Source organism: Rana temporaria, chromosome 2 (assembly GCF_905171775.1).
Source record: "Rana temporaria chromosome 2, aRanTem1.1, whole genome shotgun sequence".
NCBI classification, from domain to species: Eukaryota; Metazoa; Chordata; class Amphibia; order Anura; family Ranidae; genus Rana; species Rana temporaria.
Genome location: NC_053490.1, coordinates 271,360,881 through 271,377,643, shown reverse-complemented (window position 1 = coordinate 271,377,643; position 16,763 = coordinate 271,360,881). Strand labels below are relative to the sequence as shown.

The 16,763-nt window shown below is 43.0% G+C and overlaps 1 protein-coding gene across 1 annotated transcript in view; it reads right to left on the bottom strand.

Moving 5' to 3' along the window:
• Window positions 1-11,159: 11,159 nt before the first annotated feature.
• The window catches only part of MFSD2A (major facilitator superfamily domain containing 2A), a 39,479-nt gene continuing 33,875 nt past the window's right edge, over window positions 11,160-16,763 (bottom strand). The window contains exons 12-14 of the mRNA XM_040336972.1: window positions 14,408-14,551; window positions 13,867-14,043; window positions 11,160-12,140 (exon numbers count right to left, since the gene is read on the bottom strand). Of these exons, the coding sequence (XP_040192906.1) occupies window positions 12,086-12,140; window positions 13,867-14,043; window positions 14,408-14,551 (376 nt within the window). The 3' untranslated portion in view covers window positions 11,160-12,085. The remainder of the gene's footprint in view (window positions 12,141-13,866; window positions 14,044-14,407; window positions 14,552-16,763) is intronic.

Genomic DNA, 16,763 nt, shown 5'->3' with positions numbered 1-16,763 from the left:
CAGGTACATGCATACATACCTAAATACACACACTCAGGTACATGCATACATACCTATATACACACACTCAGGTACATACATACATACATACCTATATACACACACTCAGGTACATACATACATACCTATATACACACACTCAGGTACATACATACATACATACATACCTATATACACACACTCAGGTACATGCATACATACCTATATACACACACTCAGGTACATGCATACATACCTATATATACACACTCAGGTACATGCATACATACCTATATACACACACTCAGGTACATACATACAGTGAGGAAAATAAGTATTTGAACACCCTGCTATTTTGCAAGTTCTCCCACTTGGAAATCATGGAGGGGTCTGAAATTGTCATCGTAGGTGCATGTCCACTGTGAGAGACATAATAAAATAAAAAAATTCCAGAAATCACAATTTATGATTTTTTAACTATTTATTTGTATGATACAGCTGCAAATAAGTAAGTATTTGAACACCTGTCTATCAGCTAGAATTCTGACCCTCAAAGACCTGTTAGTCTGCCTTTAAAATGTCCACCTCCACTCCATTTATTATCCTAAATTAGATGCACCTGTTTGAGGTCATTAGCTGCATAAAGACACCTGTCCACCCCATACAATCAGTAAGAATCCAACTACTAACATGGCCAAGACCAAAGAGCTGTCCAAAGACACTAGAGACAAAATTGTACACCTCCACAAGGCTGGAAAGGGCTACGGGGAAATTGCCAAGCAGCTTGGTGAAAAAAGGTCCACTGTTGGAGCAATCATTAGAAAATGGAAGAAGCTAAACATGACTGTCAATCTCCCTCGGACTGGGGCTCCATGCAAAATCTCACCTCGTGGGGTCTCAATGATCCTAAGAAAGGTGAGAAATCAGCCCAGGACTACACGGGAGGAGCTGGTCAATGACCTGAAAAGAGCTGGGACCACCGTTTCCAAGGTTACTGTTGGTAATACACTAAGACGTCATGGTTTGAAATCATGCATGGCACGGAAGGTTCCCCTGCTTAAACCAGCACATGTCAAGGCCCGTCTTAAGTTTGCCAATGACCATTTGGATGATCCAGAGGAGTCATGGGAGAAAGTCATGTGGTCAGATGAGACCAAAATAGAACTTTTTGGTCATAATTCCACTAACCGTGTTTGGAGGAAGAAGAATGATGAGTACCATCCCAAGAACACCATCCCTACTGTGAAGCATGGGGGTGGTAGCATCATGCTTTGGGGGTGTTTTTCTGCACATGGGACAGGGCGACTGCACTGTATTAAGGAGAGGATGACCGGGGCCATGTATTGCGAGATTTTGGGCAACAACCTCCTTCCCTCAGTTAGAGCTTTGAAGATGGGTCGAGGCTGGGTCTTCCAACATGACAATGACCCGAAGCACACAGCCAGGATAACCAAGGAGTGGCTCTGTAAGAAGCATATCAAGGTTCTGGCGTGGCCTAGCCAGTCTCCAGACCTAAACCCAATAGAGAATCTTTGGAGGGAGCTCAAACTCTGTGTTTCTCAGCGACAGCCCAGAAACCTGACTGATCTAGAGAAGATCTGTGTGGAGGAGTGGGCCAAAATCCCTCCTCCAGTGTGTGCAAACCTGGTGAAAAACTACAAGAAACGTTTGACCTCTGTAATTGCAAACAAAGGCTACTGTACCAAATATTAACATTGATTTTCTCAGGTGTTCAAATACTTATTTGCAGCTGTATCATACAAATAAATAGTTTAAAAAATCATACATTGTGATTTCTGGATTTTTTTTTTGATTATGTCTCTCACAGTGGACATGCACCTACGATAACAATTTCAGACCCCTCCATGATTTCCAAGTGGGAGAACTTGCAAAATAGCAGGGTGTTCAAATACTTATTTTCCTCACTGTACATACCTATATACACACACTCAGGTACATGCATACACTAGGGTGACCAGACATCCCCGGTTTCTGGGGACAGTCCCCGGATTGAGGACACTGTCCCTGGACCAAGTCTGTCCTCGGTTTTGTCCCCGGATTGGATTTGAACAGGGGCTGGGGCAATTTCAAAGACAGTCAGTGCAGAATTAAAAACAAAAAATTCTGAATTACACACCCCCCCCCCCCAGCTCCTCCGCTCCTACTAGCTTAGGGAGGGGGTGTATTTTTTTCCATTATCTGTGCCCCTTTCTGATGATCATGTGCTGGTCGGAGCGGAGGGAATATTTCTTCAGATGTGGGCGCATGTTCATTCAGCTCCGCTCCCTGGCTTGGCTCAAGTCCCGGCCAACCGCCTGCCTGTTTATCTCCTTGCCATCCCTGGTGGAGTGATCTTCCTCCACTCCCCACCCAGTAGTAGTCGGGGCCCGGAAAGTAACACTTGACAGGCTGTGAGGCGGGCGGCGGCGGCGACAGACAGAGAGTAGCTGATTGCCGCCATTACTAGTAAAAAATATATATATGTCCCCGGATTTCATTTAAAAAATCTGGTCACCTTACCCTACAGTTACTATATGAAAAAATAATCAATAATGTAAGCATTAAAGTGTTTTTAGGTTAAAATAAAAATGAAAGGCAAAACATTTGTGTATACTGTATTTTCCAGCGTATAAGATGACCTTTTACACCGGAATTACACAGCCAAAAACCGGGTGTCGTCTTATACGCCGAGTGAAGCAACTGTCTGATCAATATCAGCCCGCCGGGTGCTCTGTAAAGCTGTATGTATTCTGTATATGCGCCGCTCAGCCAATCCCGGCGGGCGATTCACTCTGTTGATGACTAGAGTCTGCTCGGATTGGAGTAATAACCTCTGCCAATCCCAGCAGGCTACATTATGTAGCCTGCTCAAATTGCCAGAGATTGTTACTCCAATCCGAGCAGGTTTAGCATGCTCTGTCATCAACAGAGTGCATCAGGATTGGCTGAGCGGCGCATACACAGAACACATACAGCTTTACAGAGCACCCAGCGGGCTGCGGCCTCTTCGTTTTATAAAAACGCATTACGACCGCACAAGGGGAGTTGTCTTATACAGTGAGTAGACCACAAAACCACTGTTTTCAGCTGAATATTAGGGGGTCGTCTTATATGCCGAGCCGCCTTATACACTGGCAAATACTGTAGATATTAAAAAAAAAATTATAACCCCCCCCCTTTTTTTTAAGTGATCACTCTGTTCTCAGCTGCATAAGAGCTGGGGGAACGTCTACTTATGAATGACTTCTGGGCATGTGCAGGATTCAGACCTCATTTATTAAAGTTTATCTGTAAAACAGGTAGACTAACTTTGCTGACGTCTCTCAAAAATGCTTGTTGCCTGGCGGTCATACTGATCCTTTGGATTAAAAAACAAGCCAGAGCTCTGACTTCATTCACTGCAGGTTTGTTCTGGGTCTGTGACTTGAAAATGGCAGCCATATTACTTTCATAAAAGTGTGAAATGAGCCTGAACATCCAATCATGTTCAGGCTGAATGAAAAAACAGAACCTTGCATGTCTCTTATAATTTTTAATCTTGTTTAACCACTTAAGGACCGGACCAATATGCTGCCTAAAGACCCAAGGTGTTTTTACAGTTCGGGACTGCGTCGCTTTAACAGACAATTGCGCGGTCGTGCGACGTGGCTCCCAAACAAAATTGGCGTCCTTTTTTTCCCCACAAATAGAGCTTTCTTTTGGTGGTATTTGATCACCTCTGTGGTTTTTATTTTTTGCGCTATAAACAAAAATAGAGCGACAATTTTGAAAAAAATGCAATATTTTTTACTTTTTGCTATAATAAATATCCCCCAAAAACATATATAAAAATGTTTTTTTTCTCAGTTTAGGCCGATACGTATTCTTCTACCTATTTTTGGTAAAAAAAATCGCAATAAGCGTTTATCGATTGGTTTGCGCAAAATTTATAGCGTTTACAAAATAGGGGATAGTTTTATTGCATTTTTATTAATTTTTTTTTTTTTTACTACTAATGGCGGCGATCAGCGATTTTTTTTGTGACTGCGACATTATGGCGGACACTTCGGACAATGTTGACACATTTTTGGGACCATTGTCATTTTCACAGCAAAAAATGCATTTAAATTGCATTCTTTATTGTGAAAATGACAGTTGCAGTTTGGGAGTTAACCACAGGGGGCGCTGTAGGATTTAGTGTACACTTAGTGTGTGTTTACAACTGTAGGGGGGTGTGGCTGTAGGAATGACGTCATCGATCGAGTCTCCCCTATAAAGGGGATCATTAGATCGATGCAGCTCCATAGTGAAGCACGGGGAAGCCGTGTTTACATACGGCTCTCCCCGTTCTTCAGCTCCGGGGAGCGATCGCGACGGATCGGCTATAAACAAATAGCCGCGCCGTCGTCCCGGATCGCTCCCCGAGGGAACACGACCGCCGCGTGTAGGGGGGGGGGTCCCGATTGGACCCCCGACCCACGTCTAGGCAGGCACATACAGGTACGTTGATGTGCCTGTCCATGCCATTCTGCCGACGTATATCTACATGCGGCGGTCGGGAAGTGGTTAATCATGTTCTTTATTTTATTTTCAATATAGTAATTAAGTAGCTCAGGGACAGGACTCAGGAGGGCAAGAAATTAGAATGGTTGGGCACACACACATGAAATTGACTCTCACAGTGACGCTGACTGCAGTGTGCAGCAGCACAGATGATGATGACGGCACCTCACGACACAACATGTCCCCTACTGAGTTATAGTGACATTCTCTCTCCACGCCAGGTGGTCCCTTCAGTCCAAACAGCACTGACAGTCCTGCTCCTGGCTTGCCTTGCTCCCATCCCACAGACCCACACACGAGGCTCCGACCTCTCCACTCAGCTCCTTTGCACCATGACATCACTCAACACGCTCAGGCACCACTTCTGCCAGACCCACTGGCAACACCCAAACACACTGTAGCAGGTACACAGATGATCTCTGTCAGCTCCAGAGCAGAACTGTGCACATCCATATTTATAACTGGCAACCTTTTCCTGTCACTGGCATTTTCTGGCAGGAGAAAAGTGGCTGACAGAAAAAATACTGACGGTTGGCAAGACTGATGGGCAGACTGGTTCGAGATGATAGAAAGGCAACAGTAAGTCAAATAACCACTTGTTACAATCAAGGTATGCAGAATACCATCTCTGAATGCACAACACATCGAACCTTGAAACTGAGGCTACAATTCACTCAGGCTTCCCAAAATTGGACAATAGAAGATTGGAAAAAATTTGCCTGGTCTGATGAGTCTCAATTTCAGCTGCTACATTCAGATAGTAGGGTCAGAATTTGGTGTAAACAACATGAACGCATGGATCCATCCTGCCTTGTATCAACGGTTCAGGCTGGTGGTGATGGTGTGGGGGATATTTTCTAGGCACATTCTGGGCCCCTTAGTCCCATCATTTAAACATCACAGCCTACATAAATATTGTTGCTGACTACAGTGTCCCCATCTTCTGATGGCTACTTCCACCAGGTTGATGCACCACGTCACAAAGCTCAGATCATCTCACCACTGGTTTCTTGAACGTGACAATGAGGTCACTGTACTCCAATGGCCTCCACAGTCACCAGATCTCAATCCAATAGAGTACCTTTGGGATGTGGTGCAATTGGAGATTCACATCATGGATGTGCAGCCGACAAATCTGCAGCAACTGCGTGATTCTATCATGTCCATATGGACCAAAATCTCTGAGGAATGTTTCCGAGAACTTGTCGAATCTGTGCCATGAAGAATTAATGTAGATCTGAAGGTATAAAGGGGCCCAACCCGGTACTAGTAAGGGCCTGTACACACGAGGAGACATGTCCGATGAAATCGGACATGTCTCCTGGGATATTTTGGTCTGATGTGTGTACACACCATCAGACCAAAATCCCCGTGGACAGAGACCGTGGCGACGTGCGCAAACCATAAAGTTCAATGCTTTCACGCATGCGTCGAATGAATTCGACGCATGCGCAGGATTTCGGTCCGCTGGTTAGACGTACTAACCAGCGGACATGTCCGACGGACAGGTTTACAGCGGACAAGTTTCTAAGCATGCTAAGAAACTTTTGTCCGCTGGAAAACGGTCCGCTAGGCCGTACACACGGTCGGACATGTCCGCGGAAACTGGTCCGCGGACCAGTTTCAGCGGACATGTTCGACCGTGTGTACGCCGCCTCAGGTGTGACTGATGAGTGTATTGTTGGATGCCACGAATAACAATGGATTTACAAAGCTGGACATTGTGATTGAGACTAGGTGACATCAGGGTGTAATAATAAATAATACATTTTGTATTGTTTTTCGTGGTAATGTAATTAAATATTTTTTATAATGTGTGCACTATTTACCTCTCTACCCTTTTGACTCTTTACCCCTGTACTCATTCCCTTGGGAGTAGGTGGGTATTGGGGGGCCCCTATTATAAAGGGGATTTCCAGATTACACTATAAGTACTCCCGTTACCTCTGCATCTGCTTTCTTGGTGAGAGTGCCTGCCTGGGTAAGGGCCTAGGGGAAATTTTACCTTTGGGAACCCCACGTGTTTTTTTTTTTTTTTTTTTCACTTTCGTTAAAGCAGAGCCCTGGAAGACAGGATCCTGTTGGTTGTTCATTGCCCTAGTCCATTTAGCTGAGGTTTAACAAATAGAAATTGCAGTAATAATTTTGTAGAGCTGGGCTGCAGCAATAATAAAGCCTTGTTTTAAAAAAAATAACAAACATGTTATAATTACCTGCTCTGTGCAATAGTTTTGCTTGAAGCAGCCCGGATCCTCCTCTTTCCAGGTCCCATGCTGGCACTCCTGGCTCCTCCAGATGAAGAAGAGGCCAGTGTTAAAATAGGGCCCTGCTCCAGTGCAGGGGAAGCATTGACACGCTTGAGCAGTTTGAGTGTTAACAGGCCTTGGGGAAAGCAAATGTTTGCATGGGCTTTTGCAACTAATAGCAATGGTGGAAACCAGGCACAAAGCTTTGCTATGAGTGAGGATTTTCCCCTATGGGGTACTCATGATGCAGAAATGGGGTAAGCATATCCGAGAAAGAATACACAGCAGTCCGGGTGATGACCATCCTGTAGCAAAGGGTGTGAGGAAGCATCGGAGTTCTAAAAAAAGGTCACTAGGCGGAAGTGGCAGTAAAGTGTGCAACCTATGGTATGAAAGAACACCTGGTAATCCACCTAAGGCTAAGCTATGAGTTGTTGAATTTAGCTCCAAGTTTGAAAAGTTTAACACTGTATAAGTTTCAAACACATTCCTGGTTTCCTGATAGTTTTTACATATAAACACATACTATTCAGGATACACAAACAATTTAAAGCATGTAATGTATTTAAAGTGGATGTAAACCCAATTTTTTTTTTTTTTTTTGATGTCACAATGTAGAGTATAAGATTTCCTATCATCTGTGCCCAGTCTTGCCACACAGAGTTAATCCAGCTCTGAGCAATCCTCTTGTATTGTTCAGTGAAAATTAACAGACTTCTAGATAAAACCCTGTCTAAATACAAAGCCCGTTCCTCTCTCCTTGCTTTGAGTGACAGGTAATTTACATATCTAGCTTGGACATGTTCATCATATGTTATGTTTATCATAATATGAGGTGATCCACAGTATAAAAAGTGAGAAATCCACCCCTCCCCCACATAACACATCCTGGTAATATACAATGACCTGTGGATCACCTCATATTATGATAAACACGTCCAAGCTAGATATGTAAATAACCTGTCACTCAAATCAAGGAGAGAGGAAAGGACTTTGTAATTATCTGGAAGTCTGTTAATTTTCACTGAACAATAAAAGAGGATTGCTCAGAGCTGGATTAACTCTGTGTGGCAAGACTGGGCACAGATGATAGGAAATCTTATACTCTACATTGTGACCTCCAGCTGTTGCAAAACTACAAGTCCCATCATGCCTCTGGGTGTCATGCTTGTGGCTGTGAGAGTCTTGCTATGCCTCATGGGACTTGAAGTTTTGCAACAGCTGGAGGTCCACTAATTGCCTATCCCTGCCATATACAGTCCAGGCTTCATCCACCATGGTGATCATGCCATTCCAGGAGAGGTCTTTAAGGTCTGGGTTCTATAGAAATTAATGTGAACCTAGCCTAAGACTTTCTAAATTACAATCTTGTTCAAGTTCATCAAGAAGGTATTAAAGCCCAAGATAGCCAGGAAATTCACATTCTACAAAAGAGGGTCAGGAATAGGGTTGCCAACTCATCCCTTTAAAACAGAACACATATTACACAGGTTCTGTGGCTGATTAATGAGGTAATTAAACTCACTTGGTGCCTTATGTGCATTAAATTAGCCTCAGAACCTGTGTAATTAATATGTGTTCTGTTTTAAAAGGGATGAGTTGGCAACCCTAGTCAGGAATGATAGCCTCATATTTCTAGAAGTAAAGGTTTCCTTGAAACTGTGCATAAATATCAGTTCCTTGCAGATGTCCATTTTCTGAGCTCTCCCGGCTGGAATGCTCTTGGAGCCAGCAGTCCAAGCCTGATGACACTATGAGGCAGTGCAGGCACCTGACTGAAACTTACCCACATTACAGTAACCCTTGTACAGTGTGCTTACTGGAACATTATAGGCTTATAATTAGGCAGGATTTTCCACATAGCGTAATGCATGTGCGTGAAGCCTCGGATGGAGGCTGCCATTTTTTTTTTTAAACCCATGGACTGCCTATAAGGCCCCTTTCAGACGTCCGCTCCGTCTGTCCGTTCATTACAAGTCCGTTAACGGACTTGTAATGAATCCCTATGGGGACGCGTCCGTTAGCGGATGGAGCATCCGCTAGCGTCCGCGTCAGTCGGGTTCCGCTTTTCCGAACGGAAGAAACCCTATTTTTCTTCCGTTCGGCGGAGCGGAACTGATGCAGACGGACAGACGGTCCGTCTGCATCAGGTTCCCCATAGGGGGCAGCGGAGCAGAGACAGGGCGGTCCCTGCACTGTGTGCGGGGACCGCCCTATCCGCTGACAGCTGAGCGGGGATCCCCGCTGAGCCGACGGAGACACACGGAGCGGACCCAGAAACGGTCCACTCCGTGTGAAAGAGCCCTAAGGCTGTGGCTAGTATGCAGTGCAGGAATCTTTATGTGGCTCCCTTCACTGAGAACTCTCACTCAGGTGTTTTGCTTTCAAAAACTAATGTCTACTCAGCCCAAAGAGAGGTCATATGTGCATTTTAGCAGTTTTTCCATTAAAAAACTAATCTGAATAGAAAAAAAAAAAAAAAAAAAAAAAAAAAAAAAAAACTTGTGAGGTTCTTGTACTTCTATACACAGACTGCATTGTGTGCTCTGATGCTAAATTGGACTATTCTTTAACATAGGTAATAGTCTCTAGCACAGTCAATTCTACAGAGTGGTAACGAGACAGGCAGCAGCAGGTGGTATGGTAAGCATATTATACTGCCAGGATTATATTTTCCATTTGCTAGAATTCTCCATAGCAATCATAAGACATAGCTACATACCATTGTTGTATTGCATTACCAATCTGAACCTGATGCAAAAACAACTTACACATCAGACATAAAGTACACCATATTTAAGGCTGAAACTACATATGAAGTTTTATCAGGGCTTCAGCCACCTCAACTTGAATATATTGCCAATACAGCAGCTTACTCATCAAATTAAGAATTACAGTAAAACCTTGGTTTGAGAGTAACTTGGTTTGAGAGCGTTTTGCAAGACAAGCAAAATGTTTTAATAAGTTTTGCCTTGATATACAAGCAATGTCTTGATACAAGAGTAGCACCATGTCACAACCGAGTATAAAAAAAAAAAAAAAAAAAAAAAGAAGAGAGGAGCCTCTAAGTGTAGCAATATGGTTACATTTAATGAACGTTTAGCAACTTATTGCTACACTTAGGAGGTGCCTCTCTTCTCTTTTGTACCCTGTAAAAAAAATGCTTTGATATACAAGTGCTTTGGATTACAGGCATGTTTCTGGAACAAATTATGCTTGCAATCCAAGGTTTTACTGTACATGTTGAATGTAGCCATAGTCTAAAAGGCAGTCCATAGACATGAAAGGACTGTTGCCAAATTAGTCCACCAGCTCTGCAGGTACCCCCAGCCAAATGATTTTAGGGAAGAATTGTTTGGTCAAGATGGGTCTCCTCAGATGTTCATGTTTCCCTGAAAGAAGGCCATGTCCAGGGGTGTCTGCCTAAACATACTGTTGATTCAAATGACTAGGCTACAGTCATGTAATAGAGGGGTCTCTTGGCTTCCATCTTACTGGATAGGCAACTAAAGTCCTTTCATACAAGTGGTAAGCTTGCTTTGCCTCCCTTTAGGCAGCCCCTGGTTACTTATACATCTTGGATAATTCCATTAGCCTCTCTGACCAAGCTCAGCATCTCCATATTATAATAAAGTAAATTAAAAACGTAACAGGTGTGGGAACCCCTTTTAATAACCATGGCTGCAAGGGTAAAGAAATGAAGAGTCCCAAGCATCTACCAAAAAAATAGAAATATCAACCTTGGGTAGACCGACACTAAAAAAAAGGAATCCATACCATCTAACCATTCTCATGTGGCTTATTTTGTAGCTGCTAAGCATGCTTTTGACCATTTGGTTTTCTCTGTATCTAAAATGAACAAAACGTACTGCCATCAAAGCCCCACAGATATGGATCATTACTATTTGAGTGTAGCTGCACAATACATATTGATCTATGCCAGTGATGGGGAACCATGGCCCCCCAGATGTTTTGGAACTACATTTCCAATGATGCTCCACTACACTGCAGAGTGCATGAGCATCATGGGAAATGTAGTTCCAAAACATCTGGGGGACCATCAGTGATCTATGCAATACTGGTCAGCATTTACAAGTACTGTGCACATCTGTAGAGGCAGCACGTATCCAGAAAGGTATCCACTAATGTTTGGTAAGCATCATCTGCTATCTTCAATGTTGCCAGATTTAAGTGGACAATATATGATAACAGAGTGTATGATTCTGGATCAAAAGAGATGGAACTCTTCCTCTATGGAATACCAGCTGTAAAGATAAGTGCTGCTTTTAGAGCCAAGCTCAGACAGACACTAGCACAGAGCATTTTCTCTTGCAGTAACCATATAGAGCCCTATTACAAAGTTTAATAAGAATATTACACACAGCATAAAAATAAGTCAGGAAATCTGTAATTTTCCATGTATATTTACATTTTATAAATGAGCATTCATCCATAAACACGGGAACAAAATTCATAAAAACAGACCATTATGAAAAACAAGCATTTGCCAAACATGTAGAAAATCTTGTACAGTTGTAAACATACATTGTCAGATAGTCGGCATTTTAAAAACGGCAAAACCATACAGGTGGATCTCCATTAATACTGCATTCTAACATTTTGTCAACAGAGGCACTGTGCTCTTGGAGTCAGAAGAGGGTCCATGTGTTTGTAACTTTGGTCATTCAAGCAACATGCAGCTTCTTGTAATACAATTAAAAAAAAGTATGCTTGCACAATAAGTGTTGCCCATGTGCTTTATGTAAAATAAATACAAAATACAGTATTATTAAATCTTTAAAGGATGTTCAAGAGGCATCATTTTTGTTGTATATAAATTACAAATACGTATGTACATAGCAAGATTCACAGAATATACAGCAGCGTATACATTATAAAACACAATCGTCCACTTTTTTTATTACCATACATACACTAGTTAATCTCAGCGTTTGGCAATTCACAGGTAGTTTTTACAACCTGCCGAGGCACGACTTTTTAACCACATGTACAGTATTTAACAATTACCGTCTCCTTTCCTCAAACACTTGGGAAAAAGTCTTTATATACAAAACCTAGTCAGAATTTACAGTTAAATTAATATATATATTTGCCCTATGTTAGTGCAAAGTTCAGTAGGATTGCAGCATTCAGTGTGTTCCAAGCACAGATAGCACCAAGGGTTGGCACTTGTCCCCAGAGGGAAAGTTAAGAGCGTAGTGCAGATAAGTCTTTCATTGGCTGGTACCTCCCCTCAAATGGGGCAAACTGAATGTCTCTACAGTTGTGTGTAAACTTTAGGAAGGCAAATGCCTGTGTCATAAATTGCTTGCAAGCTCCACCGAGTCAGAATCAGAGTCTCGGTCATTCTCTCTGAGGAAGATAAACAGACCATGAGTAAGAATACATTTCATGCAAAACAGAAGGTATATATTAGTCAGAGCACCATTCATTTTGATGATCTTTAACCTGCTGGATATGTTTGCCCTTCCCAAATGCTGCCACTTAGAGTTTCCAATAACTTTGAAATCTGTCCTTTACTAGATATCACTTAGGACTTTAGAAATATGTGCCTCTAGCAAACATGTGAAAATGAAATGGAGAAACTAGGAGAGAGGCTTCTAAATAAAAAAGGTCCACTGAATCTTTCTGTAATTTTCTCTGCTAGTGCGTGAATCGTGGAGTCTGGTCAAGGTACCTTTCCTTGGACCCGATTTCCTGATTGGTTTCAGGCATACCCTTTCCCACTTCCACCTACGGACCGCTTAGGAGACTCCTCCTGTAGCGCGACTCACACATGCGCAGTGCGTGCCCAGCCGTGAAGCCGAAATCTGTCATGGCCGGGTGCCCACAGTGTAAATGGAAGCGGGGGGGGGGGGGTTTAGGGGAGAGGAGCGATGCTCCGGGCAGCCGCATCGCTGGACCATGGAGCAGGTAAGTGTGTTTATTAAAAGTCAGCAGCTATACTTTTTGTAGCTGCTGACTTTTAATAAACCTAAAGAGGCTGGAACTCCGCTTTCATAATAAGTATGGAATAGTAAAAACCCCAGCAAGTTTTTTTGTGGTGTCCCATTGGAGAGATTGCCCTCACCTCCTGTCCCAGAGACACAACAGGTAATGAAAGCAAATATTCTGACACTTGTCATTAGAACAGAAGTCCTCACTGGACGATTTCTTCTCAAGAACCATATACTGTACATTTTGAATTTCCCATTACTTGAGGTCACTCTGACAATGATCACCAGGACAAAGAGGGCAAATCCTCCAATCCAGACAGCAACATACATTTGAGTTTAACCATTTCCTAATCCCAAAAAATAAAAATAAAATGTATATTATAAAATACTTATTTTCCACATCTGTGACATATTTCTCACAATGCTTACATTGCCAGTGTATTCAATACAATGCAAAAGATCCATGGCTGGCCATAGCCTCTTTCATTCAGCCAGCAGGCTGAATGAAAAATGAACAGGTTCAACACAAGCAAGGTGGATGGAGGAATCCCCCACCCAGACATTGTATTCCGACAGTGGCTACCACTGCTGTAAGAATTGGTTGATCAGCCACTGTAGCCACCGATCAACAGAATGTTTACGGTCAGTAGGTCTGTTGGACAGAAGTTGATCTAGTTAGTAATTGAGGAAGGGCTACACACAGATCAGAAGTTCCCTGCTTAACCAGCTGTATCAGTCCTTCTTTGCCCAGCTTTACTCATTTAAATGATTGTATTCACTAAGCTTTTGTTAGGTTGACTGCTCATCAAGGTGTTATTATGGAAAGCTAGTAGTGGAAGTAACCTGCCTCAGTTATGAATGTGCTCTTGTGAAGAAATATCTAAGGCAGCATGTGTTACACAGCAACCAATTAGCTTTTGACTTTGCTGTGTGAAATAACCTAGTTAATGTGGGCCAGCCTAGACAAGCAATTCTGCTCCAAGAGGTTTACAATAAGTATTCCATATATCCTTTTCAATATTTCTATTTTTCTGTCTCTTCGAGTTGTTTAATTCCTAATGCTAAAAAGGGTTTTATTAGGACAAATGGCAAAAACTAACTAATCATCATAGGCACACTTTCAAAAAATATTTAATGTTCACCTGATAAGCTGAAGAGCTTTCCTGTTTTCTTTCCTTTTCTCTTCATCAATTGGATACAGTTTAAATAGTAACAGTCCAATGAGAATCAAAACGATAGGAGCAGCACAGACCAACAACCTCAGTGTCACATTCACAGCTTCTGGCTGATAGCAGGAACGGGCCTGATAGCCTGCATAACTGGTTAGGAAAAAAAAGAAGGAAGGTCATGAGCAACTAAAGGAGAGGTTGCAAAAATAGAATGGCAATAAAAAATACATACCTACATATTCTTATCCCTATAGCTTGCCATCCTGTACCATACCATCCCACTGTGCCACCCAAGGCAACACCCTAACACTAAAGCTTCCCTGTTGCAGCCACTATGAACACTGGAAAAACTATGCAGGAAAGCACCAAGATTCAGCATTCCACAGCAGCAGAAAGCAGACGGGAGCATAAACCTAGCTACACGTTGCTGCTAAAAAGGCAAGATAATCACATTTCCTTATGACAGGATTTGGGCTACCGTTTTTATTCTGGCCTTATTAAAAGGTATACTTACTCCAGACTGAGCGTGGATATTCCCAGCGATACCCCAGAGGCAAATTTGGTGAAGAAAACATAAAAAGAGAAAAAAATTGCTTCATGTCCAGGAGACTCTGGGTTTTTCAGAATAAAGTCATCAATAACATCAGGAAGCATAGACCTAAAATGAAGAAAAAAAAAAAAAAAAAAAGTGTGATGGCATATACAGACAAGCAATAAAATGTAGCGATTTATCAGAATGTCTACTATTTTATTTAGATGTACACATTAAATCTTTAGGTCGCAAAAATAAATAAAGTTACCCAAAGCTATGTAATGACAATTCTAACAATCTGGTGTCTATAGGGGCCAGGCTACGCAAACCTCCCAAAAATCGCTAGGATTTTACCACGTGTTTCTGAAAGCAGTAGGGCAGCTGCTCGGCACAGGACCCGGAGCAAGTGGTATATGCACAGTTACATTGGTCCAAGCTGAACCAATGTGACCATCCATAACTTACCCGCAAAGATGCCAAGTTGGCCTTACTCCATTGTCCGATCCCGGGCCTTTTCTCCCATCAGCAGAAATTGGCCACCTATTTTTTTTATCCCTGCCTGGAGGAAGCTGGCTGTCTCTGTTGCGGAGGTGAAGAGCATCTTAACCACTTCCTTACTGGGCACTTAAACCCCCTTCCTGCGCAGAGGACTTTTTGCGATTCGGCACTGCGTTGCTTTAACTGACAATTGCGCGACGTGGCTCCCAAACAAAATTGAAGTCCTTTTTTTCCCACAAATAGAGCTTTCTTTTGGTGGCATTTGATCACCTCTGCGGCTTTTATTTTTTGCGCTATAAACAAAAATAGAGCGACAATTTTGAAAAAAAAAAAAATGTTTTACTTGTTGCTATAATAAAAAAGGGATTTTTAATAACAGCTTACCTGTAAAATCCTTTTCTTGTAGTACATCACGGGACACAGAGCAGCATAGCCATTACATATGGGTTATATAGTGCACCTTCAGGTGATGGACACTGGCACTCTCCGACAGGAAGTTCCCTCCCTATATAACCCCCACCCATAGTGGGAGTACCTCAGTTTTGTAGCAAGCAATATGCATCCCAAAATTCCCCAAAAGAGGGGTGGGAGCTCTGTGTCCCGTGATGTACTACAAGAAAAGGATTTTACAGGTAAGCTGTTATTAAAAATCCCTTTTTCTTTATCGTACATCACGGGACACAGAGCAGCATAGCCATTACATATGGGATGTCCCCAAGCAATGCAAATGAGGGGAGGGAAAACAACCATGCACAGAAAAAAACAGCGGGTGCCATAGGACAAGAGGATCCTATACTGCGGCCTGCAGAACCGCCTGCCCGAAGGCTGAATCAGCGTTCCTCCTAACGTCCATTTGATAAAATTTAGCGAACGTATGAACCGACGACCAGGTCGCTGCCCTGCAGACTTGGGCCATGGAGACCTGGTGATACGCTGCCCAAGAGGCGCTCACGGCTCTTGTGGAATGAGCCTTGATCGACAAGGGCGGGCTCTTACCTTTCAGGCCGTAGGCCTGTACAATCACTTGTCTAATCCACCTGGAAATGGTGGCTTTAGACGCTGCCTGACCTTTTTTAGGTCCCTCCGGCAGAATAAATAAGACTTCAGTCTTGCGAATCTGGGCTGTGGCCTTTAGATAAATCTTAACAGCCCTAACCACATCTAAGGAATGTAGGAGTCTCTCCTTCTTAGAAGAAGGTTCAGGAAAAAAGGACGGAAGAATTAAGTCCTGATTCAAATGAAAGCTAGATACCACCTTTGGTAGGAAGGACGGATGTGGTCGAAGAACAACCCTGTCCTTATGTACAATCAAGTACGGTGTCTTGCATGACAAGGCTGCCAGTTCTGATACCCTTCTGGCGGAAGCCATAGCGACCAAAAAAACTAGTTTCCTAGTCAACAAGACCAGCGGGATTTCAGACAGCGGTTCAAAGGGCTGGCTTTGCAAAGCCGAGAGAACCAAGTTTAGATCCCAAGGATATAGGGGAGCTTTAATCGGAGGGTTAATCCGAATGACCCCCTGCAAAAAAGACTTCATTAAGGAGTGAGAGGCCAGAGGTCTCTGAAAGAAAATGGATAGGGCCGAGACCTGTCCTTTGACTGTGCTAATAGCCAGTCCCTTTTCTACTCCTAATTGTAGGAATTCCAGGATTCTCCCAATGACATACTTGCGGGGATGCCATCTCCTAGCCTCACACCATGTAATGTAAGCCTTCCACACCCTATAGTATATAAGCCTAGAGACTGGCTTTCTTGCATTAATCAGGGTGGGGATGACCCGGCCAGAGAGGCCCCTGTTTCTAAGAATTAGGGATTCAGCCGCCAGGCCGTCAAATTTAGG